The sequence below is a fragment of the Staurois parvus genome, unplaced genomic scaffold (genome assembly GCF_062004578.1).
Source record: "Staurois parvus isolate SC_StPar_1 unplaced genomic scaffold, SC_StPar_1.0 ptg000561l, whole genome shotgun sequence".
In the NCBI taxonomy this organism is placed as follows: Eukaryota; Metazoa; Chordata; class Amphibia; order Anura; family Ranidae; genus Staurois; species Staurois parvus.
Window position 1 is genome coordinate 495,759 of NW_028318357.1, and position 26,641 is coordinate 522,399.

The following is a 26,641-nucleotide window of genomic DNA, read 5'->3' on the forward strand; positions in this document are numbered from 1 at the left end:
AGAAGCAGCCAGAGCACGTTGCTCTGCAGAGAGAAGCTATGTGGCAGCAGCCTTGACAAATAAGAACTACTGGGGTTTTTTTTCTGATGAACCAGCTGAAATTCCCACTGTGGTTGGCCCTGTTGGCACCCACAATTAGAATACAGAAGCCAGCACTGAAGATTAATCCATCTGTGCTGTATGACTGTGCTGTCAGAAAAAAAAAATCCAGCAATGTATGGCCAGTTTTAGTGAAAACTGGAGGCACTGGGATTTAGGGCCAGTAGACCAGTACTGACTTGTCAGCAATATTAGGTCTCAGGACAGATATTTTTTTTACCTGTATATTGCTTATTTCCATTGACATTGGCCATTAGGAGCTTCCCATAGATAATTGTCACCTAGTCTGACCAAAATGAGTCAGAATGTGGAATTGTCAACTTTCATGTCTACCTTTACCTACATGGGTGGTTTTATCTGAAAGCACTAAACAATTTTAACTATTTGTTGACCTCACTATCTCAACAATATTGATTTTAGCCTACTGCAAATGTGATAAGAGCCCAAAAGTTGGCAAATCACTCAGAAGCCAAATAGTAATAGACTTGAGAAGCACAGTCATTGGGAAGTAGTACTATGCTGCTACTATAGCCTGTATGCCATGTGCAAACAGGGTAATATTGCTGCTCTCTATAGCAGGCACCCTTTGGAGCCATATTTTATCAGTACCAGCCTTCCCAATGTACCAATAGTGGCTCCTGAAGCTGTTGTAATAGTACTGACTTTCTGAAAGTGAGGATTTGCACAGGGCTGAGAAAGGCCTCCGTCTTCTGAGGAACGATGCTTTGGTCTGGATATACAGAAAGAAAGTGCTTGTTTGCCCTATAATTAGATGTTTGAGTTGAGTTGGAGATGTGCAAGTACTGTAAAGGTAACATATGGCTCTATAGCAGTGGTTCTCAACCTTCCTAATGCCGTGACCCTTTAATACAGTTCCTCATGTTGTGGTGACCCAAAACCATAAAATTATTTACCCAGTAATTATAATTCATGAGTGTCGTTTTACCTCCAATACTGCTGCTTTCAACACAGTAGCTGCTTTTAACAGAGTAGCTGCTTTCAACACAGCAGCTGCTTTCTACACAGTAGCTGCTCTTTACACATCAGAAATATGTGTTTTCTGATGGTCTTAGGGGACCCCTGTGAAAGGGTCGTTCGACCCCCAAAGGGGTCGCGACCCACAGGTTGAGAACCACTGCTCTATAGGATGAATGTTCTAGAGCTGCAACCTCACCTTCTTTCAACAAGTTCCAGGTTAATCAAGCTGTAGAATTGCTGCAAGGTGATGGGCTTTTACTTTTCCTCTTTGTTATTGCATCAGTGGATGGCCAGAGGGTCAGCTGAGGCCTTCAGTTGCTTATTGTTATCCACTTGATCTCCGGATGATTTACCCCCCTTTCATGACCAAGCCATGTTTTGCTATATGGAACTGTGTTATTTTAACTGACAATTGCGCGGTCATGCAATATTGTACATAAATTAAATGTATGTAATTTCCCCCAAAAAAATAGAGCTTTCTTTTGCTGGTATTTGATCACCACTGGGTTTTTTATTTTCCGTGCTATAAACAAAAAAAGACTGCCAATTTTGAAAAAACAAAAACTAACTTTTTTTTACTTTCTGCTATAAAACATATCCAATAAAAACATCCCAATGACACTAATACAGTGATCAGTGCTAATGAAAAGCACTGACACTGTACTAATGACACTGAGCAGGGAGGGGTTAAGATCTGGGGCGATGAAAGGGTTAGCTGTGTGCTGTGCTGTGTTTTACTGTATGTGCTGTGTGTTTTACTATTATTTATTTATTATTTATTTCAGGTACTTATATAGCGCCTTCAATTTACGCAGCGCTTTACATAGATATTGTACATTCGCATCACTATGTAGACATGCTACTGTGTATTTCTCTGCTGTGCAGAGAAGTACACAGCAGCATATTACTGCTGGCAGAAGAGAGATCTGTGTTGTTTACACACAGGTCTCTTCCTTGTTACTGTTACTCAGCGATCGCCGGGTGCCAGTGGGGAATCTCCGGCCGGGACCCAGTGATCGACATCTGTAGCCGCCAATGGTGGAACCAGGTAGAGCGGCGCGTGCACCCCCAACCTGGAAATGCAAAATCATGTATATTTAAGTGATTTTGCGCAGCCCTGCCACACTGTAGCAGTAGTTCTGCTATAGGGCACAAGGGAAGCGTTTACATATGAAACAGGAAGCTTGAAATTTGTAAAAGTCTTATCAAGGTTGTTTTTGGGTAAACATTACAACTAAATGATAACTCACTGGAAATATGCTATAGCTTCAGTATAAATATTACCACTGTTTTTTTGACTATGATCTTCTGGTTTAAAAAACCCTACCCATGAACTTTGGCCTCCAGCTTTCACATTTACAGGTTTTTAACATTAAATGTTGAGGCAGAAAAGGCCTTTTTTTTTGTAGAACTGGAATAGGGATTTAGGTGAACCTTGGAATACCCTGAACTAAGACAAATTTGGTTTTGGACACTATCTTGCAGTTAACCTCTGCAGAAAAGACATTCAGGCTCCATGCACCTTTTTAGTAGCATTTTTTTTAGTGTTCAGAAGTGTCTAGGAGTGTTAGTGTTTTATTAGCATTTTTACAGTACATGTAGAGGGAAAAAAGCTTGAAAAAAGCTGTTAGGAGCGTTTTAGTAGTGTTTAGCATTTTTTCTGCTGGAAAAATGCTCCAAAAACAATTTTTTTTCTGCTCCTGGGCGCTGAAACTCAAAATAATGCTAATAGCCTAAATTAGTGTGCATGGACACATAGGATGACACTATTTAGCTTCTAGGAGCAGAAAAAAATGCTCGTGTGCATAGAGCCTCAAGGTAGAAAATGTGAACAATTCAACACAGGGGGATCACGCAGTGGAAACTACCCTAGCCAGCAGATTTGGGAACATTTACTCCAGCAAAAGAGCACAATAGCAGCAGTCGCCCCCCAGGATTTCTCTCAGACCTCTACTCACTGTGCCACTGCATATATGGACGTTCCAGTATCAGCTAACACTGTACCATAAGCTTCCCAGCCCAATCCTTTTTAGGCTTTGCTCCAACTGTTCCTGCAGCTTGTACTTTTTTTTACTAGTTTTTCCAGCTCTTCTCTGAGCCAAAACTGCTGAAAATTTTACTGCGGTTTCTCAAAGGCCTTGGAAGGTTTAAAGGAGAAGTTCACCTTTAATAACACGTTACATGTTACACCCATATTCAGGATGTAACATGTTACGAATAAACCGCCCCCCGATCCTCCACTTTGACAACCAGAGGGGGATCTTCTCCTCCTGTGCGTGACTGCGCCCACCTGGCCATGACACTCATTCACAGTCATCTGTAAATAAGAAACTATATGTCCCGACAGCCTTAGAAGCTGTCAACTTGTAGTCCTCAATGAACTACCATGGTGCTGTGGTAGTTCATTCATTCTTCTTGTCAGTATCCCGTACTGGCAAGCAGATATACTGACATGTCTGCAGGAGACCTGCATGGCACCAGCGATCTGCGGATCACTGATGCAATGGTTTACAGGCTCCCAAAACAAAATAAAATAAATGCACATTTTTTTACCCACAAAACAAAAATGTGCATTTATTATTTTTTTTTAGCAAAAGGTGAACTTCTCCTTTATCAGGCTGGGTCAATTTCTAGCCAACAAAGGACCTTGCTATGCCATGCTACAGACCTTACTGTATATACACCTCTCAGCTCCCTACTGGTCACTCTCCCAATCAGGGATTGGCTGGTGCTGTATACATGATCAACTCAGGCTCTACCTCCCTCACCCACTATGTTCCAGCACTTTCTGGAAAGACAGAGGGAGACAGGCAAGCCTGCAGCTTTAGAGCCTAGAACTAAGTAAATCAATCAACCCAGCTTCACTGACTATAACATAGCCCAACATAACTAAATTTACCTAGATTATATCTAAATATTAGTACCTAGTTAGAAGGGTGCAACATAAAATTGAATAAATAGTATTTAGTAGTGGGTCACACTCAAATGGAACTATCGTTGTGTATCCCAAAGAGTTATTAGCAGTTGTATATAATCTTAATATGGAGACGGGGACTTTTAAAGTGTATCCAAACCCGTAACCATAAAAAATTGCAGATTACTGGTCCTTGGATGGGGGATGCATTTGTTTTCTTTTTTGGGCTTCATTCAGACAGGCATTGACACCCATTCTGTATGCAGGTCATGTTTGTTACTGCACCTGCATCCACCCCGAGCTGCATGCAGGCAGCCTTTAGAGGCGCATGCAAACACAGTGGCTACAGAAACACAACCACATATTAAAATTTAACATACCTGCAGAATTTGGTGCAGGGATCCAAATGTACACTGCCTGCATTCAGATCCGTACACCTACTCAAGCTTCTTTTACTTTTTTTCAACTGGTAATCTTGTGAAAAACACATTTCCTGTCCCTGAGTGGTTAAGTTATTCCTCCACTGTATCTATGGAGAGAGCCATGGTTGTCACCCTAGGCTGCTCACCTGATATGGACTACACTTTATCTCCACGGCAATTGGTAGGTTACAGAAAAAAATCAAGGAACAAAAGATGGCTAGGAAGAAAGATATTCTTTGGTCTAGCTTACAGGAAGCGACAAGAACACAGCATTTGTGGCAAGATCAACAGACATTTGACAGACAGACAGACAACAGAATTGCTGAAAATGTTCTTAGCTTGAACAAAGCAGCCTTTACCTCTAAGAACTGTAAGTTGCGACATATTGCATTCTTGTTTTTGGGTCGATTTATCCTACCATTATGTTCAAGTTGTTGTATATTTAATTACAAAAATATGAAATATTCACATTATTAAACCATCAAACCAATTGGTTGTATTACAATAAATACAAGCATTTAATCATAATGAACAAATTACACCTCCAATGCCTATACTCAGTTACGATTTCCATTAGGGTTTGTTTACTGCATCCTCTTTGTCAGGAATCAAATAGTAGTTTCAATCCTAAATTCATCCTTATTAAATGTTTAGTCCACATAAAAGGAAGATTGGGTGAGCTTAAACTCTCTCTTTCTTTTTTAGACAAAATTATTTTGAAAAGATACTTTGTATTAATGTGTTTCCATAGTTTATAAACCAACCCAAACCATCCTTCTATTGGTGATGCTCATACACGTCTCAAAACAGGTTGAAGGGGGTTGTAGGGGATTCCAACATAACATCCATCCTTGAATTATTATAAATATGAATCTCATTCAACTACAGTTTGAACATAGGCTTTAATTGCGGCTTCAAAAGTCAGTAGTATAACTATAGGCTGTGACCCTCAACCCTGCCTTCTGCTGGAAGAGTTCCTGGAGAGTTTAATTAAGTAAACTCTTAAAACTCTCCTGAAGAAGTAGACCTTTGATCTAAGGCTCCATGTACACAAGCCTACCCTGACCACCGGCTGCGGGAAAATGGAAAACGCAGCATTTTTCCATTTTCCCGCGGTCGGCGATCAAAACGTTCCTATCCTGAATGCAATTCTTCCATGTTCAGGAGAGGGAAGTTTAACCTCACCTAAATGCAGCAGCTCCTAAACTCTGCTAAAAGCCTATGTGTACATGGACACATAGGCTTTTATGGAGTTGAGTTTAGGAGCTTTGGCAAAAAAATGCCAAAATCTCCTAAACTCGAGTTTATTATTATTATTATACAGGATTTATATAGCGCCAGCAGTTTGCTCAATGCTTTACAATATAACGGGAGACAATACAGCAACAATACAGTTCAATACAAGAGGAATTTGAGGGCCCTGCTCTTTGTAGCTTACAATCTAGGAGTTTAGCAGCTGCTCGTGTACATGAAGCCTAAGAAATGCAGAGAGATGAGTTTCAGTGTACCCTCTGTTCCCTTTATGTTGACCAAATACAAGCATTTAAGCAGTATGATTTCTGTCCAAGAGGCTGCAGAAGACAAGCCTTGATGGGAATCGTCTTTGGAGGTATAATAGGTTCATTCTGATTGAATGTTTCTAATTACCGTATATATTCGAGTATAAGTCGATCCGAATATAAGCCGAGGTACCTAATTTTACCACAAAAAAACTGGGAAAAACTATTGACTCAAGTATAAGCCGAGGGTGAGAAATGAGGCACCCTATTATTGGTGTCAGTGGAATAGTGCCCCATCTTTGGTGTCAGTGGGAGGAATAGTGTCCCATCATTGGTGTCAGTGGGAGGAATAGTATCCCATCATTGGTGTCAGTGGGGGGGTGGAGGAATAGTGCCCCATCGTTGGTGTCAGTGGGGGGGAGGAAAAGTGCCCCATCGTTGGTGTCAGTGGGGGGGAGGAATAGTATCCCATGATTGGTGTCAGTGGGGGGTGGAATAGTGCTCCATGATTGGTGTCAGTGGGGGGTGGAATAGTGCCCCATCATTGGTGTCAGTGGGGGGGGGGAGGAATAGTGCCCAATCGTTGGTGTCAGTGGGGGGGAGGAAAAGTGCCCCATCGTTGGTGTCAGTGGGAGGAATAATGCCCCATCATTGGTATCAGTGACACCAATGATGGGGCACTATTCCTCCCACTGACACTTGCTGACCCCTGTTCCAGTATGGTGCTGCTGCATCCAGCATATGTGGTTGCAGCAGCACCTAAGCACGGCACACTTACCTGCATCTCCTTCACTCAATTTTTGCAGGGCCGCTCAGCTCCGCCTCCTCGCCGGTGATTGGCCGCCTGTGTGCCTTTCCTGAGCTACAGTTCTGGCGGCCAATCACCAGTGAGAATGCGGAGCCGAGCAGCCGCGCGAACATCCAGTAGACGAACTGAATGAAGGAGCAGCCGCACTTCCTGGACCGGATCGTCGTGGGACCGGAGCCAGGTAAGAGACAGCAGCCCCTGCCCACCCCTGTACTTAGTTTCCCTTCTGTTCTGTCCCCCTGCTAGACATCTGCAGACGTTGACTCGAGTATAAGCCGAGGGGGCCGTTTTTCAGCACAAAAAATGTGCTGAAAAACTCGGCTTATACTCGAGTATATACGGTAATAGAATAGAATAAAATAGAATATAATCTTTTTCTGAAATTCGTATAGAATAAATTCAAATGGCAATTCGCATTGGAATGCCGGTTCGAATTATCCAATTTCGGTCAAATTGAATTAGAATAAAATCTAATTAACCGCTTTCCTGCCAAAATACTGCTACAGAGTGGCAGGGGTGCGCAAAATCACGTATATATACTTGATCTTGCATGTTCAGGTAGGGGGCGCACGCCCTATCCGTGCTGCCATTCGTGTCCTCGGCTGTCAATCACCAGGTCCGGGCCGGTGATTACTCGCAGGCACCCGGTGATCGCCAAGTGTTACAGACGGGGGAGAGAACTGTATGTAAACAATACAATTATGTTCCCTGTCAGCTCCAACACTCTACTTTGTATGGCTCTGCATTGCAGAGCCATACAAAGCAGTGTGCTTACAATGGAAAGCACAGATACAGCCTCATAGTAAAACACACACAGCACACAGTTTATCCTTTTGATCGCCCCAGATGTTAACCCCTTCCTGCCCAGTGCATTAGTACTTTTTATTAGCACTGATCACTGTATTGGTGTCACTGGGGATGTCAGAATGCCCGCCGCAGTCCCACTATAGGTCGCTGATCACCACCATTACTAGTAAAAAAAATAATTTTTCTTTAAAATTCCAGTATATATACCACCATTCGTAAACGCTAAAACTTTCACATAAACCAATTAATTTACATGTATTGGGATTTTTCTTTTTTTTAGCAAAGACATGTCGCAGAATACATTTTGACCTAAGTTTATGATGAAATTTGATTTTTTTATTGGACATGTTTAATAGCAAAAAGTCAAAAATATTTTTTCACAAAATTGTCGTTCTTTTTTTTGTTTATAGCGCAAAAATTAGAAAATGCACAGGTGATCAAATACCACTGAAAGAAAGCTCTATATATGGGGAAAAAGAGGACATAAATTTTATTTGGGTGCAGCATTGCATGACCGCGCAATTGTCAGTTAAAGTAACGCAAAAAATGGCCTGGTCAGGAAGGAGGGTAAATCCTCTGGAGGGCAAATGGTTAAAAAAATGAATAAACGAAATGAAACGAATTCTGAAAATGAATTTAATGAAACTAAATTATTGAAATAACTAATTAAAACAAATTGTTTGTTCTGCACATGCCTACTTTTTTAATAACATGAGCTAGCAAATAAAATGATTGTAATCAATGTACATGGCTGGCATTCCAGACCTGAAATAGCTGGAGGGTTATGCTTAAAAATCATTATATTCTCTTTCTGCAGGTTGCTATGGAGAGACTCTCCTGTTCAGTAACTGACAGCTTTGCAGATATAGTTTGCAGAAATCTGTACAGTGGGTATATTTTTTAAAAATACAGATAAGTAGAAGTACAGACAGCCTGCTTAGATTTGTCTGCCCTTGGAAGACATGCAAATTCTTGGCAGGAGTAGGGAGTAAATGGCAACAAATGCAAATAAGGGTTTTAGAATTAAACTGGAACAAAAATGATATCTGATGCACTAGAATGTACACAGCAGTAGTTTTTTCTAATTAGCCCCTAACATAGTTTTATTACCTGGTGATGGTGCCAGTAGATGTTTTTTTACACTTCTTTTAAAAGGCTGATTTCACATGGACAATTCTGGTGTTAGCAACACATCACCAGCAGCTGCATCACATAGAAAAGCCTTCCATTTACTGCTGTGGAATCGCTCTTACACTTGCACTAAAAGTGGCCACATCTTGCCTTGCAGTAGGACTAGCTAGTGGGGGAGCATTTCCATAGAGACTGGAGGCAGTCTCTTAGTGATTTGTCACCAGTATCCAGCCTAACAGAGACATCAGCCTGACAGGGTGACACCCTGTTTATTCTGGCATGAAATCACACAGCAGCATTGTCATCCTCTGGACAGAGTATCCTTACATGGTCATGAATTTTTAAATGAACTTTAAAGTGACACTAAATGATATCTTTATTCTCATAAAATGATCAATATACATCCAATTCTTAAAGGTAAGGTGCAGGATAGCTGAAAATAAAATAACCACCTATACTCGCCTATATAACTACAGCAACAATCTGCTGCTGTTGCTGCTGTCTCTAAGACTGAGAACTGAGTGACCACATGACCAATGATCACTCCGTTTTCGGTCTTCACTGAGCAGAGAGTAGTGACTGTCAGTCACTGCTCTATACTCTGCCCCTCAAGCCCTCACTGGAGCTCTGGACTGTAAAGGGGGCAGGAGTGGTTGGCTTAGGCCAGAACTGAGCCAGCTGCTGGTCAGGCATCTGGGTGAATCCCGACAATATTTAAAGGATCCTTTCAGAGCTAGAACTGACTCTGTGACATCAGCCAACAATGGGCTTTAAGTGTACTCCTCTGACCCAGAAAAAGCTTTGGTCATACTTCTCTTTTACTGGCCCTGTAATTATATTTTTCATGAAATCGTTTCTTACTGTGATTTTCTGCTTCTCAAACCTCTCCTTTTCCCCTCACTTCCTCTTTTGGAATGAGCAGGGCATGTTAGTTGAGGATTGTGCACTGCCCAAGGCAGATATACAACACATAGTCCATCTTAGGAGCAAGCAAGAAGCTGGCTATGTTCCTGCATACAGTGTGACTGTGAAGAATGAATGTAGCCACCGTCATAGGAATTTGGAGGTTTGGAGGAGGTTGAGAGCACTAGAAGGTACCTTTTATAAATTATGAATAATAAATTATGAAAATTATGAATACCTACTTTAAATTTTTTACACCAGCGTTTAGCGTCACTTTAGGAGACAAACTAATTAAAACCAACAGATAATACTTAAAAAGTATTTGTTTTTGTAGGGGGGGGATTTTTAAACCATATGAAAAAACTGATCGTTGTAAACACACCTTGCAGCGTTTTCTGATTCGTTTTAACTGTAGTTACCACTTGTGCTGAACAGCTTGGCCTTTTATTGGTAGTGGAAAAATAATGGATCTTTTGGTCATATCAAGAGGTATTCAGACTATATTATGGGAGGTGTCAGAGAAACAAAAACTGCTGTTTTATTACAATTGATGCACTGCATGAAATATGTAACATTTGATTTTGCTCATAGTTCCACTTCAAAAATCTCACAATCTATAAAACGTGTGGAACAAGTATGGGTGAATCAGTCATAAAAACAATGAATCAAACTCTCAAAGTAGCAAATATGAAACAGAGAACTAGGCCTGGGTCTGTAACATGCCCTGTTATAGATATGATGAATGTTACTGAAGCTTAGATTTCCCATCAAAGAAGAGAAAATCCAGATGTGCAGTGAATAGGAGCAAATATGACCCAATCCAGTTGGTCAAAAATGTGCATTATAATGATACCTAATGGCCTGATGTGCTCTGAACTGCATTATAAATAATCTCCCAAAATAAAGTGAGATTACTAAATTCAAAGTGCCTTGAAAAAGTATACCTCTTGAAATTTTCCAGATCTTGTCATGTTCTCTTAGATTGTAAGCTCCAAGGAGCAGGGCCCTCCTATCCCTCTTGTATTGAACTGTATTGTTGCTGTATTGTCTCCCTTTATATTGTAAAGCGCTGAGCAAACTGTTGCCGCTATATAAATCCTGTATAATAATAATACTAATGTTACAACCAAAAACATAAATGTATTTTATTGGGATTTTATGTGATAGACCAACACAAAGTGGTACATAATTGTGAAGTGAAAGGAAAATGATAAATGGTTTTTCAAATTTTTTACAAATACATTTCTGAAAACTGGAACCAATTGCCTTCAGAAGTCACCTAATTAGTAAATATAGTTCAGCTAATGTGTGTAATGTGTAATTTAATCTCAGTATAAATAAAACTGTTCTGTGAAGCCCTCAAAGGTTTTTTAGAGAACATTAGTTAACAAACAGCATCATGAAAGCCAAGGAACACACCAGACAGGTCAGGGATAAAGTTGTGGATAACTTTAAAGCAGAGTTAGGTTATAAAAAATATCCCAAGTTTTGTACATCTCATGGAACACTGTTCAATTCATCATCCGAAAATGGAAAGAGTATGGCACAACTACAAACCTACCAAGACATGGCTGTCCACCTAAACTGACAGGCTGGGCAAGGAGAGCATTATTCATTGAAGCAGCCAAGAGGCCCATTGTAACTCTGGAGGAGCTGCAGAGATCCACAGCTCAGGTGGTAGAATCTGTCCACAGGACAACTATTAGTCGTGCACTCCACAAATCTGGCTTTTATAGAAGAGTGGCAAGAAGAAATCCATTGTTGATAGAAAGCCATAAGCAGTCCCATTTGCAGTTTGCAAGAAGCCACGTGGGAAACACAACAAATGTGTGGAGGAAGGTGCTCTGGTCAGATGAGACCAAAATGGAGCTTTTTGGCCTAAAAGCAAAACGCTATGTGTGGTGGAAAACTAACACTGCACATCACCCTGAACACACCATCCCCGCCATGAAACATTGCAGATATAGTTTGCAGAAATCTGTACAGTGGGTATATTTTTTAAAAATACAGATAAGTAGAAGTACAGACAGCCTGCTTAGATTTGTCTGCCCTTGGAAGACATGCAAATTCTTGGCAGGAGTAGGGAGTAAATGGCAACAAATGCAAATAAGGGTTTTAGAATTAAACTGGAACAAAAATGATATCTGATGCACTAGAATGTACACAGCAGTAGTTTTTTCTAATTAGCCCCTAACATAGTTTTATTACCTGGTGATGGTGCCAGTAGATGTTTTTTTACACTTCTTTTAAAAGGCTGATTTCACATGGACAATTCTGGTGTTAGCAACACATCACCAGCAGCTGCATCACATAGAAAAGCCTTCCATTTACTGCTGTGGAATCGCTCTTACACTTGCACTAAAAGTGGCCACATCTTGCCTTGCAGTAGGACTAGCTAGTGGGGGAGCATTTCCATAGAGACTGGAGGCAGTCTCTTAGTGATTTGTCACCAGTATCCAGCCTAACAGAGACATCAGCCTGACAGGGTGACACCCTGTTTATTCTGGCATGAAATCACACAGCAGCATTGTCATCCTCTGGACAGAGTATCCTTACATGGTCATGAATTTTTAAATGAACTTTAAAGTGACACTAAATGATATCTTTATTCTCATAAAATGATCAATATACATCCAATTCTTAAAGGTAAGGTGCAGGATAGCTGAAAATAAAATAACCACCTATACTCGCCTATATAACTACAGCAACAATCTGCTGCTGTTGCTGCTGTCTCTAAGACTGAGAACTGAGTGACCACATGACCAATGATCACTCCGTTTTCGGTCTTCACTGAGCAGAGAGTAGTGACTGTCAGTCACTGCTCTATACTCTGCCCCTCAAGCCCTCACTGGAGCTCTGGACTGTAAAGGGGGCAGGAGTGGTTGGCTTAGGCCAGAACTGAGCCAGCTGCTGGTCAGGCATCTGGGTGAATCCCGACAATATTTAAAGGATCCTTTCAGAGCTAGAACTGACTCTGTGACATCAGCCAACAATGGGCTTTAAGTGTACTCCTCTGACCCAGAAAAAGCTTTGGTCATACTTCTCTTTTACTGGCCCTGTAATTATATTTTTCATGAAATCGTTTCTTACTGTGATTTTCTGCTTCTCAAACCTCTCCTTTTCCCCTCACTTCCTCTTTTGGAATGAGCAGGGCATGTTAGTTGAGGATTGTGCACTGCCCAAGGCAGATATACAACACATAGTCCATCTTAGGAGCAAGCAAGAAGCTGGCTATGTTCCTGCATACAGTGTGACTGTGAAGAATGAATGTAGCCACCGTCATAGGAATTTGGAGGTTTGGAGGAGGTTGAGAGCACTAGAAGGTACCTTTTATAAATTATGAATAATAAATTATGAAAATTATGAATACCTACTTGAAATTTTTTACACCAGCGTTTAGCGTCACTTTAGGAGACAAACTAATTAAAACCAACAGATAATACTTAAAAAGTATTTGTTTTTGTAGGGGGGGGGGGATTTTTAAACCATATGAAAAAACTGATCGTTGTAAACACACCTTGCAGCGTTTTCTGATTCGTTTTAACTGTAGTTACCACTTGTGCTGAACAGCTTGGCCTTTTATTGGTAGTGGAAAAATAATGGATCTTTTGGTCATATCAAGAGGTATTCAGACTATATTATGGGAGGTGTCAGAGAAACAAAAACTGCTGTTTTATTACAATTGATGCACTGCATGAAATATGTAACATTTGATTTTGCTCATAGTTCCACTTCAAAAATCTCACAATCTATAAAACGTGTGGAACAAGTATGGGTGAATCAGTCATAAAAACAATGAATCAAACTCTCAAAGTAGCAAATATGAAACAGAGAACTAGGCCTGGGTCTGTAACATGCCCTGTTATAGATATGATGAATGTTACTGAAGCTTAGATTTCCCATCAAAGAAGAGAAAATCCAGATGTGCAGTGAATAGGAGCAAATATGACCCAATCCAGTTGGTCAAAAATGTGCATTATAATGATACCTAATGGCCTGATGTGCTCTGAACTGCATTATAAATAATCTCCCAAAATAAAGTGAGATTACTAAATTCACAGTGCCTTGAAAAAGTATACCTCTTGAAATTTTCCAAATCTTGTCATGTTCTCTTAGATTGTAAGCTCCAAGGAGCAGGGCCCTCCTATCCCTCTTGTATTGAACTGTATTGTTGCTGTATTGTCTCCCTTTATATTGTAAAGCGCTGAGCAAACTGTTGCCGCTATATAAATCCTGTATAATAATAATACTAATGTTACAACCAAAAACATAAATGTATTTTATTGGGATTTTATGTGATAGACCAACACAAAGTGGTACATAATTGTGAAGTGAAAGGAAAATGATAAATGGTTTTTCAAATTTTTTACAAATACATTTCTGAAAACTGGAACCAATTGCCTTCAGAAGTCACCTAATTAGTAAATATAGTTCAGCTAATGTGTGTAATGTGTAATTTAATCTCAGTATAAATAAAACTGTTCTGTGAAGCCCTCAAAGGTTTTTTAGAGAACATTAGTTAACAAACAGCATCATGAAAGCCAAGGAACACACCAGACAGGTCAGGGATAAAGTTGTGGATAACTTTAAAGCAGAGTTAGGTTATAAAAAATATCCCAAGTTTTGTACATCTCATGGAACACTGTTCAATTCATCATCCGAAAATGGAAAGAGTATGGCACAACTACAAACCTACCAAGACATGGCTGTCCACCTAAACTGACAGGCTGGGCAAGGAGAGCATTATTCATTGAAGCAGCCAAGAGGCCCATTGTAACTCTGGAGGAGCTGCAGAGATCCACAGCTCAGGTGGTAGAATCTGTCCACAGGACAACTATTAGTCGTGCACTCCACAAATCTGGCTTTTATAGAAGAGTGGCAAGAAGAAATCCATTGTTGATAGAAAGCCATAAGCAGTCCCATTTGCAGTTTGCAAGAAGCCACGTGGGAAACACAACAAATGTGTGGAGGAAGGTGCTCTGGTCAGATGAGACCAAAATGGAGCTTTTTGGCCTAAAAGCAAAACGCTATGTGTGGTGGAAAACTAACACTGCACATCACCCTGAACACACCATCCCCGCCATGAAACATTGCAGATATAGTTTGCAGAAATCTGTACAGTGGGTATATTTTTTAAAAATACAGATAAGTAGAAGTACAGACAGCCTGCTTAGATTTGTCTGCCCTTGGAAGACATGCAAATTCTTGGCAGGAGTAGGGAGTAAATGGCAACAAATGCAAATAAGGGTTTTAGAATTAAACTGGAACAAAAATGATATCTGATGCACTAGAATGTACACAGCAGTAGTTTTTTCTAATTAGCCCCTAACATAGTTTTATTACCTGGTGATGGTGCCAGTAGATGTTTTTTTACACTTCTTTTAAAAGGCTGATTTCACATGGACAATTCTGGTGTTAGCAACACATCACCAGCAGCTGCATCACATAGAAAAGCCTTCCATTTACTGCTGTGGAATCGCTCTTACACTTGCACTAAAAGTGGCCACATCTTGCCTTGCAGTAGGACTAGCTAGTGGGGGAGCATTTCCATAGAGACTGGAGGCAGTCTCTTAGTGATTTGTCACCAGTATCCAGCCTAACAGAGACATCAGCCTGACAGGGTGACACCCTGTTTATTCTGGCATGAAATCACACAGCAGCATTGTCATCCTCTGGACAGAGTATCCTTACATGGTCATGAATTTTTAAATGAACTTTAAAGTGACACTAAATGATATCTTTATTCTCATAAAATGATCAATATACATCCAATTCTTAAAGGTAAGGTGCAGGATAGCTGAAAATAAAATAACCACCTATACTCGCCTATATAACTACAGCAACAATCTGCTGCTGTTGCTGCTGTCTCTAAGACTGAGAACTGAGTGACCACATGACCAATGATCACTCCGTTTTCGGTCTTCACTGAGCAGAGAGTAGTGACTGTCAGTCACTGCTCTATACTCTGCCCCTCAAGCCCTCACTGGAGCTCTGGACTGTAAAGGGGGCAGGAGTGGTTGGCTTAGGCCAGAACTGAGCCAGCTGCTGGTCAGGCATCTGGGTGAATCCCGACAATATTTAAAGGATCCTTTCAGAGCTAGAACTGACTCTGTGACATCAGCCAACAATGGGCTTTAAGTGTACTCCTCTGACCCAGAAAAAGCTTTGGTCATACTTCTCTTTTACTGGCCCTGTAATTATATTTTTCATGAAATCGTTTCTTACTGTGATTTTCTGCTTCTCAAACCTCTCCTTTTCCCCTCACTTCCTCTTTTGGAATGAGCAGGGCATGTTAGTTGAGGATTGTGCACTGCCCAAGGCAGATATACAACACATAGTCCATCTTAGGAGCAAGCAAGAAGCTGGCTATGTTCCTGCATACAGTGTGACTGTGAAGAATGAATGTAGCCACCGTCATAGGAATTTGGAGGTTTGGAGGAGGTTGAGAGCACTAGAAGGTACCTTTTATAAATTATGAATAATAAATTATGAAAATTATGAATACCTACTTGAAATTTTTTACACCAGCGTTTAGCGTCACTTTAGGAGACAAACTAATTAAAACCAACAGATAATACTTAAAGTATTTGTTTTTGTAGGGGGGGGGGATTTTTAAACCATATGAAAAAACTGATCGTTGTAAACACACCTTGCAGCGTTTTCTGATTCGTTTTAACTGTAGTTACCACTTGTGCTGAACAGCTTGGCCTTTTATTGGTAGTGGAAAAATAATGGATCTTTTGGTCATATCAAGAGGTATTCAGACTATATTATGGGAGGTGTCAGAGAAACAAAAACTGCTGTTTTATTACAATTGATGCACTGCATGAAATATGTAACATTTGATTTTGCTCATAGTTCCACTTCAAAAATCTCACAATCTATAAAACGTGTGGAACAAGTATGGGTGAATCAGTCATAAAAACAATGAATCAAACTCTCAAAGTAGCAAATATGAAACAGAGAACTAGGCCTGGGTCTGTAACATGCCCTGTTATAGATATGATGAATGTTACTGAAGCTTAGATTTCCCATCAAAGAAGAGAAAATCCAGATGTGCAGTGAATAGGAGCAAATATGACCCAATCCAGTTGGTCAAAAATGTGCATTATAATGATACCTAATGGCCTGATGTGCTCTGAACTGCATTATAAATAATCTCCCAAAATAAAGTGAGATTACTAAATTCACAGTGCCTTGAAAAAGTATACCTCTTGAAATTTTCCAAATCTTGTCATGTTCTCTTAGATTGTAAGCTCCAAGGAGCAGGGCCCTCCTATCCCTCTTGTATTGAACTGTATTGTTGCTGTATTGTCTCCCTTTATATTGTAAAGCGCTGAGCAAACTGTTGCCGCTATATAAATCCTGTATAATAATAATACTAATGTTACAACCAAAAACATAAATGTATTTTATTGGGATTTTATGTGATAGACCAACACAAAGTGGTACATAATTGTGAAGTGAAAGGAAAATGATAAATGGTTTTTCAAATTTTTTACAAATACATTTCTGAAAACTGGAACCAATTGCCTTCAGAAGTCACCTAATTAGTAAATATAGTTCAGCTAATGTGTGTAATGTGTAATTTAATCTCAGTATAAATAAAACTGTTCTGTGAAGCCCTCAAAGGTTTTTTAGAGAACATTAGTTAACAAACAGCATCATGAAAGCCAAGGAACACACCAGACAGGTCAGGGATAAAGTTGTGGATAACTTTAAAGCAGAGTTAGGTTATAAAAAATATCCCAAGTTTTGTACATCTCATGGAACACTGTTCAATTCATCATCCGAAAATGGAAAGAGTATGGCACAACTACAAACCTACCAAGACATGGCTGTCCACCTAAACTGACAGGCTGGGCAAGGAGAGCATTATTCATTGAAGCAGCCAAGAGGCCCATTGTAACTCTGGAGGAGCTGCAGAGATCCACAGCTCAGGTGGTAGAATCTGTCCACAGGACAACTATTAGTCGTGCACTCCACAAATCTGGCTTTTATAGAAGAGTGGCAAGAAGAAATCCATTGTTGATAGAAAGCCATAAGCAGTCCCATTTGCAGTTTGCAAGAAGCCACGTGGGAAACACAACAAATGTGTGGAGGAAGGTGCTCTGGTCAGATGAGACCAAAATGGAGCTTTTTGGCCTAAAAGCAAAACGCTATGTGTGGTGGAAAACTAACACTGCACATCACCCTGAACACACCATCCCCGCCATGAAACATGGTGGTAGCAGCATCGTGTTGTGGGGAAGATTTTCTTCAGCAGGGACAGGGAAGCTGGTCTGAGTTGATGGGAAAATGTATAGAGCCAAATACAAGGCAATCTTAGAAGAAATCCTGTTAGAGTCTGCAAAAGACTTGAGATTGGGGCAGAGGTTTACCTTCCACCAGGACAACGGCCCTAAACGTATATACAGCCAGAGCTACAATGGAATAGTTTAGATCAAAGCATATTCATGTGTTAGAATGGGCCAGTCAAAGTCCAGACCTAAATCCAATTGAGAATCTGGCAAGACTTGGAAATTTCTGTTCACAGACGCTCTCCATCCACACTGACAGAGCTTGAGCTATTTTGTAAAGAAGAACGGGCAAAACTTTCACTCTCTAGATGTGCAAAGCTGGTAGAGACATCCCCAAAAAGACTTGCAGCTGTAATTGCAGCGAAAGGTGGTTCTACAAAGTATTGATTCAGGTGAGCTGAATACAAATGCACGCCATACTTTTCAGATATTTATTTGTAAAATATTTTGAAAACCATTTATCATTTTCCTTCCACTTCACAATTATGTGCCAATTTGTGTTGGTCGATCACAAAATCCCAATAAAATACATTTATGTTTTTGGCTGTAACATGACAAATTGTGGAAATTTACAGGGGTATGAATACTTATTCAAGGCACTGTATACTGTATTGTCCTGCTGTTGCCAGGGCATCTTTGACTGACTGCCAGTTCCATCGGTTCCCACACTTTCATCTTATTATTTGTGGTAGATTTTTTTAAAGTAACTGGCTCAGGCTGGTTTTGGCTCCATCATCTCATCAGGCAGGGCTCCCAGGAGCTTCCCACACCATTCTGCACATATGTACATCATTTGCTGCTATGTAATTCATACTTTTATTGAAGCCAGGTTCAGATTTTTACTGATTTCAATGAGACTTCCACTTTCAAAATTGTAGTGCACGTTTTAAAAGAAAGTTTGGCTAAATCATTACTGATCAAATGTTTCAGGTTAGCTCATTTCTAATTATACCTTTTAGTATTTTGGCTTCAAGGGGTGTTAATACATTTTCAAGGCACTGTAAGTTTAGTAATCTAATTTTATTGTAGGAGATTTTTTATAATTCTTTTTCAAGGCACTATACATATATATATATATATGCAACAGCCTTTGAAGCAGAAGATTTTGGGAATTCTGAACCACCAAGAATAATCATTATTCAGATTTTGTCTTTTGTTATTTAACTACTTGTGAAATTGAGAATGAACTCTACTGACCAGCCATATCAACCAGTTAACAGGAAATGTATAATGTATCTGTATAATGCATCGTACATCAGTATTGGTTCTAATTTGAATATATGTATTGCTGATGACAATCTCTGTGTCATTCTTCATTGCAGAATTCCGGGATAGAGAAAGCATTCCTTTTTGATGTAGTCAGTAAAATCTACATAGCAACAGACAGCACTCCAGTGGACATGCAAACATATGAGCTGTGCTGTGACATGATTGACGTTGTTATTGACATTTCTTGCATCTATGGGTATGGCACTGAAATGTAGATTTCACTTGTAATGTAGATTTACTAGTAGAGAACAGTATATTGATGAATCAAAATATGACAAATATACTGTATTAAAAATATGACATTATAGACAATGGAAAAGTAATATTTTAATTTGGGTAAAAAAAAAGTTTTCTTAGTTAACATTTTCCTGTAAGCTGTATGTTAGAGCGGTTTGAATTTTAAGCTATTCTTTAATGGTACTTCTAATTTTTTTATAACAGGTTGAAAGGAGCAGGCACCCCTTATGACAAAGAGTCACTGGCGATCATAAAGCTAAACAACACAACTGTTTTGTATCTAAAGGAAGTCACAAAATTTCTAGCACTTGTGTGTTTTGTCAGAGAGGAGAGTTTTGAAAGAAAAGGTAATATTTTGTTTTAATTATTTTTAATTTGATTTTTTAATGAATTTTGGCTGTTCAAAATATCCTAAAAAGACCCTTTTTGTATTACAGAATATTTTTCGTGTTACACGATATTTATTTTCATTGCCCCTTTTCTCAACTCATTCTTTTATTACCGATCCTGTGCGGTCTTGGTCCCTTGACTACTTGACTATTTTCGTATGAATACTATACTAATCACACGAAAATGGTTTGTTCTGTTATCAAACAAAATCATCTCATGTTCTTTCAGAAACTTTTGACTTAACTGTCATGATCAGATGTCGGAAGCTGTGTACCAACAATTAAATTATCGAACAATTTGCTCTGAAAGTGGTTATTTTCATCGGATTTTCTCATCATGTGTACTGGGCATTAGCTACAAGGGTGAGTTTCACCCATGCAGTCACGCTATGATGGCTAGCCCAATACAAAACCAAAACAAGCTGTCCCGTTAAGAACTTATTACAGTCAGGTATAGGTAATTGAGTTAATGAGTAACTACACTGGTAGAAAAATAGGCTAAATATAAGAAAACCTGGAGAGTGGGCTACATGTTACTGAGAATCATTTGTAGTCATCTCACGTGCAGCATGTTGGAATCAATGTGATTCTAATGAGATGACTGTTAAACAGTAGTTAAATTTCCCAACTGCAAATAGATTTAATAGTCAGTGTAACCATAGCCTTAGGCAAACCAACACAAGTGATTTTTAATCTCTTGCTACTGAGATATTAATCACTTGCTGGAAGTTGCCTGAGTGGTTGCTTTTGTAGACTTCCTTATGAAAATGGTAGTTGCATGGATGTATGTGGCTTGATAACTTAAAGCAGAAGACAAACACTTACCTGTCCAATGGTCCCTTTCCGGTACTGACATCTTCTGAGTGCTGGTCTTTGGGCCTCTTCATTTGCCGACAGCGGATGACATCACACATGCTTATGCATATGAGCTAGTAATCCCAACACTCAGAGACTGGCCCGACACTGTCACTGACACTGTGCATGCGCAGCTCAGTTTACAGTGCCAGAGAAGGCAGCGAGGAAGAAGGTAGGGGCACTTTATTGTAGAAGTGACAGTGCCAACGGTGTACAGAATACCTCCAGGTTGCCATATTGCATTTCTTTAAGTTGTAGAAAATGACAGTAGCTACTGATTAAATGGAAAGTTAGCTTTCAATAACACTAAATTACAAAATGGTTCATGTGACAGTCAACATTAAGGCTGAACCACGACTTAGAGATGAGCTGTACACTATGTGTAGTGGTGAATGTACAGAGTTCCTGTGTGAAACGCTCAGTCCTATGTCACTACATGCCTTTACTCGATGAATATTGCATTTAGGGGCTGCTGGGCCTATGCCCTGCACCACCAGGCCAGGATACCTCCGCCACCTCACTCCTAGTGACAGAAGGTGATTTTGCCATGCACTAGCGTGGGCCTCATGCATGCACGTAATTTACACCTTCTGTGGGTTTGATCCCAGTAATTTTCTGGGAAACTGACCGCTAGGGAGGGAGGTAGAATATCTGTCACCCGAGTCTTGTATCACTCTTTGACGTCTGGCTTCTTTTCATTGTCTCCAGCTCATGGTTACCTGTGGCAACTACTCTCCTCCTGTGACTCCCCTGCCAAGTTAACCCTTGGTTGTGGCCTTCCTCTTCTACTCCATGTGTTCTTTACAGGCCCAGTACTTGTGATACGTTGTTTACCTTCATGCACCCTTCTGAATAACTTCAAACCAGGCTCAGAAGTAGTTAACATAACTTTGCTGATGGCTTTTGCATTAACACAGTCCAACAGTGCACAATTTCCTAATTAGCATCCCTAGGCTTCCCAGGCATACCTCAACAGGTAGAAGTCCACTGCTGGTAGGTTCCCTTGTGTAGGTGCTGGCAGGTTGCTGCTGGTTACATCCTTCCATGTGGACCCTTTAGCCTATAGGCAGGTGCAGTCTGTTTTCTCCACAGGAGGTTGCGCTTCACCTAAATGGTACAATAGTCTGGAGAGGAAGTCCAAGGGAAACATGATCTATCTACGGTGCCGGCATCAATGGAGCAGCGTTTTGGTTGGCTATGCTGCAGACTTGTGACCCTTGGTGGCCATCTTGGGTCAGCAAGGCCTATTTAAACCCCCTACTCCTGGGCTTTGGCATGCATTCTATGAGTGGCTAGTGTAGGAAGAGAACCCACTTGCTAGGGTGAGTGACTAGTGGTAGGGAAAGGTTCTTGACAAGGAGGGAAAGGCTAGGGACTTGCTAACCAGAATAAAGTCTCCCCTTTTGCTAGCAGAATGGCCAGGCCGCGCTTCTTCCTCTGAAACAGACACTGTCGGCACCTCTTCTCAGCCACATCTAACTGCAATGAACAGTGAGTTATTCCCCTAGTGGCGCTCTCCAACTAGGGTGTTTGTAACATTGGCATTCTGATCAATACAAGTTCCAAGTTTACTGCGACCGGACTCCTTCTATTTACTGCCCTCACCACACTGCACCTCCCCATAAGCCTTGTGTCTTTTCCCCTATGCTAGCATTGTGTCCACAGTAGCATTTGCGTAGGCAGAGCAGAGTAGGACTGGCCATAGAGGGATTACTTTGACGCAGTTGGCCAGCTTAAGCATGTATTGCAATATGTGTGAACAAAATATCCCTATCAGATTGGATGTCGCTCCACTTCCTTAAACTGAATCTCTCCAAATCCGAGCTCCTTGTCTTCCCCCCAGCCCGAACCCCACCCCCCATTGACTTCTAAATCACATCCAACAACGCCACCATCAAACCCGCTCTGCAGGTGTCAGGGCTCCCAGGTATGACCAGAGGTGTGTGACTGAAGCAGGGAAACGCAGACCTCAGATATGTTATAAACAATATAATTTATTAACACTAACAGTACAAACATAAACGCAGTGCAATACTAAAACATAATACGGTGCAAACAAACCAAACCAAACCACCCACAGATAACAGTATATACAAGCAAGCGTCGTCAGGCAGGCCGGGTCAATATCAATTGGGCAGGTAGGTACAGGGGGAGCAAGCGGAGAATGGTCGGGGTCACAGGCCAGGTTCAGCAGGTAGCAAGCAGCATAGTACAGAGGGTCAGGCAGAGGGATGGTCCGGGTCACAAGCCAGGGATCAGAACAGGTAGCAAGCAGCGTAGTACAGAGGGTCAGACAGAGGGATGGTCAGGGTCACGAGCCAGGATCAGAGCAGGAGAAGTCAGCAAAGGAACAGAAACAGGATGCAGGACAGATACAGGGCCCAGGACAAACACAACACCAAGGCAGAGTCTGCAAGTCTGGCCATCCCTTAAATACCCCAGCATCATCAGTTCCAGGTGTTAGCTGGCTGAAAGGTTGAGTCTCTGATTGCTGGGAGCACCCGCTGGCCAGCCCTGGTACTGCAGATCAAAAGGCAGGTGAGTCCCACCATTGCTGGCCAGTCCATTCCTAACAGTACCCCCCCCTCAAGGAGCGGCCTCAGGACGCTCCAAACAGTCCTAGCTGGGCAAAATGTTCCACCGCCCGGGTCTGGCAACTGGCGGGATATCAAAGACTGGCACACCGGGCAGGACTCCGGGCAGCGGCACACCGGGCTGGACTCCGGGCAGCGGCACATCGAGCAGAGGCACACCGGGCAGAGGCACATCGGGCAGGACTCCGGGCAGAGGCACATCGGGCAGGACTCCGGGCAGAGGCACATCGGGCAGGACTCCGGGCAGAGGCACATCGGGCAGGACTCCGGGCAGAGGCACATCGGGCAGGACTCCGGGCAGAGGCACATCGGGCAGGACTCCGGGCAGAGGCACATCGGGCAGGACTCCGGGCAGAGGCACATCGGATTACCAGGCGAAGCAGCAGGCAGCGGGCCACCAGGCGGAGCAGCAGGCACCGGGCCCCCGGGCGGATCGGCAGGCTCCGGGCCCCCGGGCGGGGCGACAGGCTCCGGGCCCCCGGGCGGGGCGACAGGCACCGGGCCCCCGGGCAGGGCGACAGGCACCGGGCCCCCGGGCGGAGCAGCAGGCACCGGGCCCCCGGGCGGAGCAGCAGGCACCGGGCCCCCAGGCGGGGCGACGGGCACCGGGCCCCCAGGCGGGGCGACGGGCACCGGGCCCCCAGGCGGGGCGACGGGCATCGGGCCCCCAGGAGGGGCGACGGGCATCGGGCCCCCAGGCGGGGCGACGGGCATCGGGCCCCCAGGCGGGGCGACGGGCATCGTGCCCCCAGGCAGGGCGACGGGCATTGTGCCCCCAGGCGGGGCGACAGGCATCGTGCCCCCAGGCGGGGCGGCGGGCGCCGGACCTCCAGATGGAGCGACAGGTCTCGGGCCCTCAGGCGGAGCGGCGGGCGCTGGACCCCCAGGAGGAGCGACAGGTCTCGGGCCCTCAGGCGGAGCGGCGGGCGCCGGACCCCCAGGTGGAGCGACAGGTCTCGGGCCCTCAGGCGGAGCGACAGGCGCCGGACCCCCAGGCGGAGCGACAGGTCTCGGGCCCTCAGGCGGAGCGGCGGGCGCCGGACCCCCAGGAGGAGCGACAGGTCTCGGGCCCTCAGGCGGAGCGGCGGGCGCCGGACCCCCAGATGGAGCGACAGGTCTCGGGCCCTCAGGCGGAGCGACGGGCGCCGGACCCCCAGGTGGAGCGACAGGTCTCGGGCCCTCAGGCGGAGCGGCGGGCGCCGGACCCCCAGGCGGAGCGACAGGTCTCGGGCCCTCAGGCGGAGCGGCGGGCGCCGGACCCCCAGGAGGAGCGACAGGTCTCGGGCCCTCAGGCGGAGCGGCGGGCGCCGGACCCCCAGGAGGAGCGACAGGTCTCGGGCCCTCAGGCGGAGCGGCGGGCGCCGGACCCCCAGATGGAGCGACAGGTCTCGGGCCCTCAGGCGGAGCGGCGGGCGCCGGACCCCCAGGTGGAGCGACAGGTCTCGGGCCCTCAGGCGGAGCGGCGGGCGCCGGACCCCCAGGAGGAGCGACAGGTCTCGGGCCCTCAAGCGGAGTGGCAGGTGCCGGACCCCCAGGCGGAGCGACAGGTCTCTGGCCCTCAGGCGGAGCGACAGGTCTCGGGCCCCCAGGCGGAGCGGCGGGCGCCGGATCCCCAGGCGGAGCGGCGGGCGCTGGACCCCCAAGCGGAGCAACAGGTCTCGGGCCCCCAGGCGGAGCGGCGGGCACCGAGACACCAGGCACGACAGTGGGCTCCGAGTCAACTGGTATGACCGCAGGCACTGGGTCAGACATTGGATGGTCTGGCTGGACAGCGGGCATCGGGTCACCAGGCATCAGGTCATTTGGCTCGACAGCGGGCACCGCGTCATCTGGCAAGGCAGTGGGCTCCGAGTCAACTGGTATGACCGCGGGCACTGGGTCAGACATTGGATCGTCTGGCTGGACAGCAGGCATCGGGTCACCAGGCATCAGGTCATTTGGCTCGACCGCGGGCACCGCGTCATCTGGCAAGGCAGTGGGCTCCGAGTCAACTGGTATGACCGCGGGCACTGGGTCAGACATTGGATCGTCTGACTGGACAGCGGGCATCGGGTCACCAGGCATCAGGTCATTTGGCTCGACAGCGGGCACCGCGTCATCTGGCAAGGCAGTGGTCTCCGAGTCAACAGGCACGACAGTGGGCACCGGGTCATCAGGTACCGGATTGTCTGGCTCGACAGCGGGCATCGGGTCATCAGGTATGACAGCGGACACTAGGTCACCAGGCATCAGGTCATTTGGCTTGCCAGCGGGCACCGCGTCATCTGGCAAGGCAGTGGGCACCGAGTCACCAGGTACGACAGCGGGCTCTGAGTCAATTGGCACGACAGCGGGCACCGGATCAGGTACCGGATCATCTGGATCAACAGCGGGCATCGAGTCAACTGGCCTAATAGGATCGTCAGGCTGGATCAGTTCATCATGCTGGGTAGAGGCATTAGGCCGAGTAGAGGCTTCAGGCCGAGTAGAGGCATCAGGCCGAGTAGAGGCATCAGGCCGAGTAGAGGCTTCAGGCCGAGTAGAGGCATCAGGCCGAGTAGAGGCTTCAGGCTGAAGAGAGGCATCAGGCCGAGTACAGGCATCAGGCCGAGTAGAGGCTTCAGGCCGCGTAGAGGCTTCAGGACGCGTAGAGGCTTCAGGCCGCGTAGAGGCTTCAGGCTGAGGAGAGGCTTCAGGCCGCGTAGAGGCTTCAGGCCGAGTACAGGCATCAGGCCGAGTACAGGCATCAGGCCGAGTAGAGGCTTCAGGCCGAGTAGAGGCATCAGGCTGCGTACAGGCATCAGTCTGAACCACGGAAGGCAGGCTCACCGGTTTGGATACTGGCAGGATGGTATTGGTTGGAAAGAATTTTCGCTTTTTTCTGGTTTTAACTACTGGAGCACTGCAAGTAAACGCAGGTCTGCAAACGAATGGAGCAGCTGGAGACAGAGAAGAACTGGAGGATGGAACAGGAGAGGGAGCAGTTGCTACAGAGGGCTTTTTTACAGGGTTAAAGGCAGGATAGGTGCAGCGAGTGGGAACAGGGTACTGACATGCGGTAGATAGCCAAGTATACTGGGCTGTAACTGGAGGAGCTGGTGGGAATACAGGAGTAGAGTTAGAAGCAGGACTGGGTCTTTGTAAGCTGACTGAGGCTGGGTGCAACAAATCTGTCCATGTCTGCAGTATGGGTTGAACAAAGCTGAGCTTACACAAAGTCTGTCTGGTCAATGACTGCACTGCGTTTATACAATCTCTCAGTGTCTGTGGTGAACATGTGGAATAACGCTCCAGAAAGTAACCCACATCATCCTCTAATAACCACACCAGGGACTCTACCTGGTCTGCACTAAATGGTGGCAAAAATTCATCTCTGCATTCGGGGGAACCAGATGAAACCAACTCTGCACAAACCTCAATCAATGGCTGCACCTCAGAGAACACTGTGCCCTGATCT

At 44.1% G+C, this 26,641-nt stretch overlaps 1 protein-coding gene across 1 annotated transcript in view; it reads left to right on the forward strand.

Moving 5' to 3' along the window:
* The window catches only part of RRAGD (Ras related GTP binding D), a 67,733-nt gene that overhangs the window by 29,655 nt on the left and 11,437 nt on the right, over positions 1-26,641 (forward strand). The window contains exons 5-6 of the mRNA XM_089691297.1: positions 19,184-19,326; positions 19,572-19,714. Of these exons, the coding sequence (XP_089547423.1) occupies positions 19,184-19,326; positions 19,572-19,714 (286 nt within the window). The remainder of the gene's footprint in view (positions 1-19,183; positions 19,327-19,571; positions 19,715-26,641) is intronic.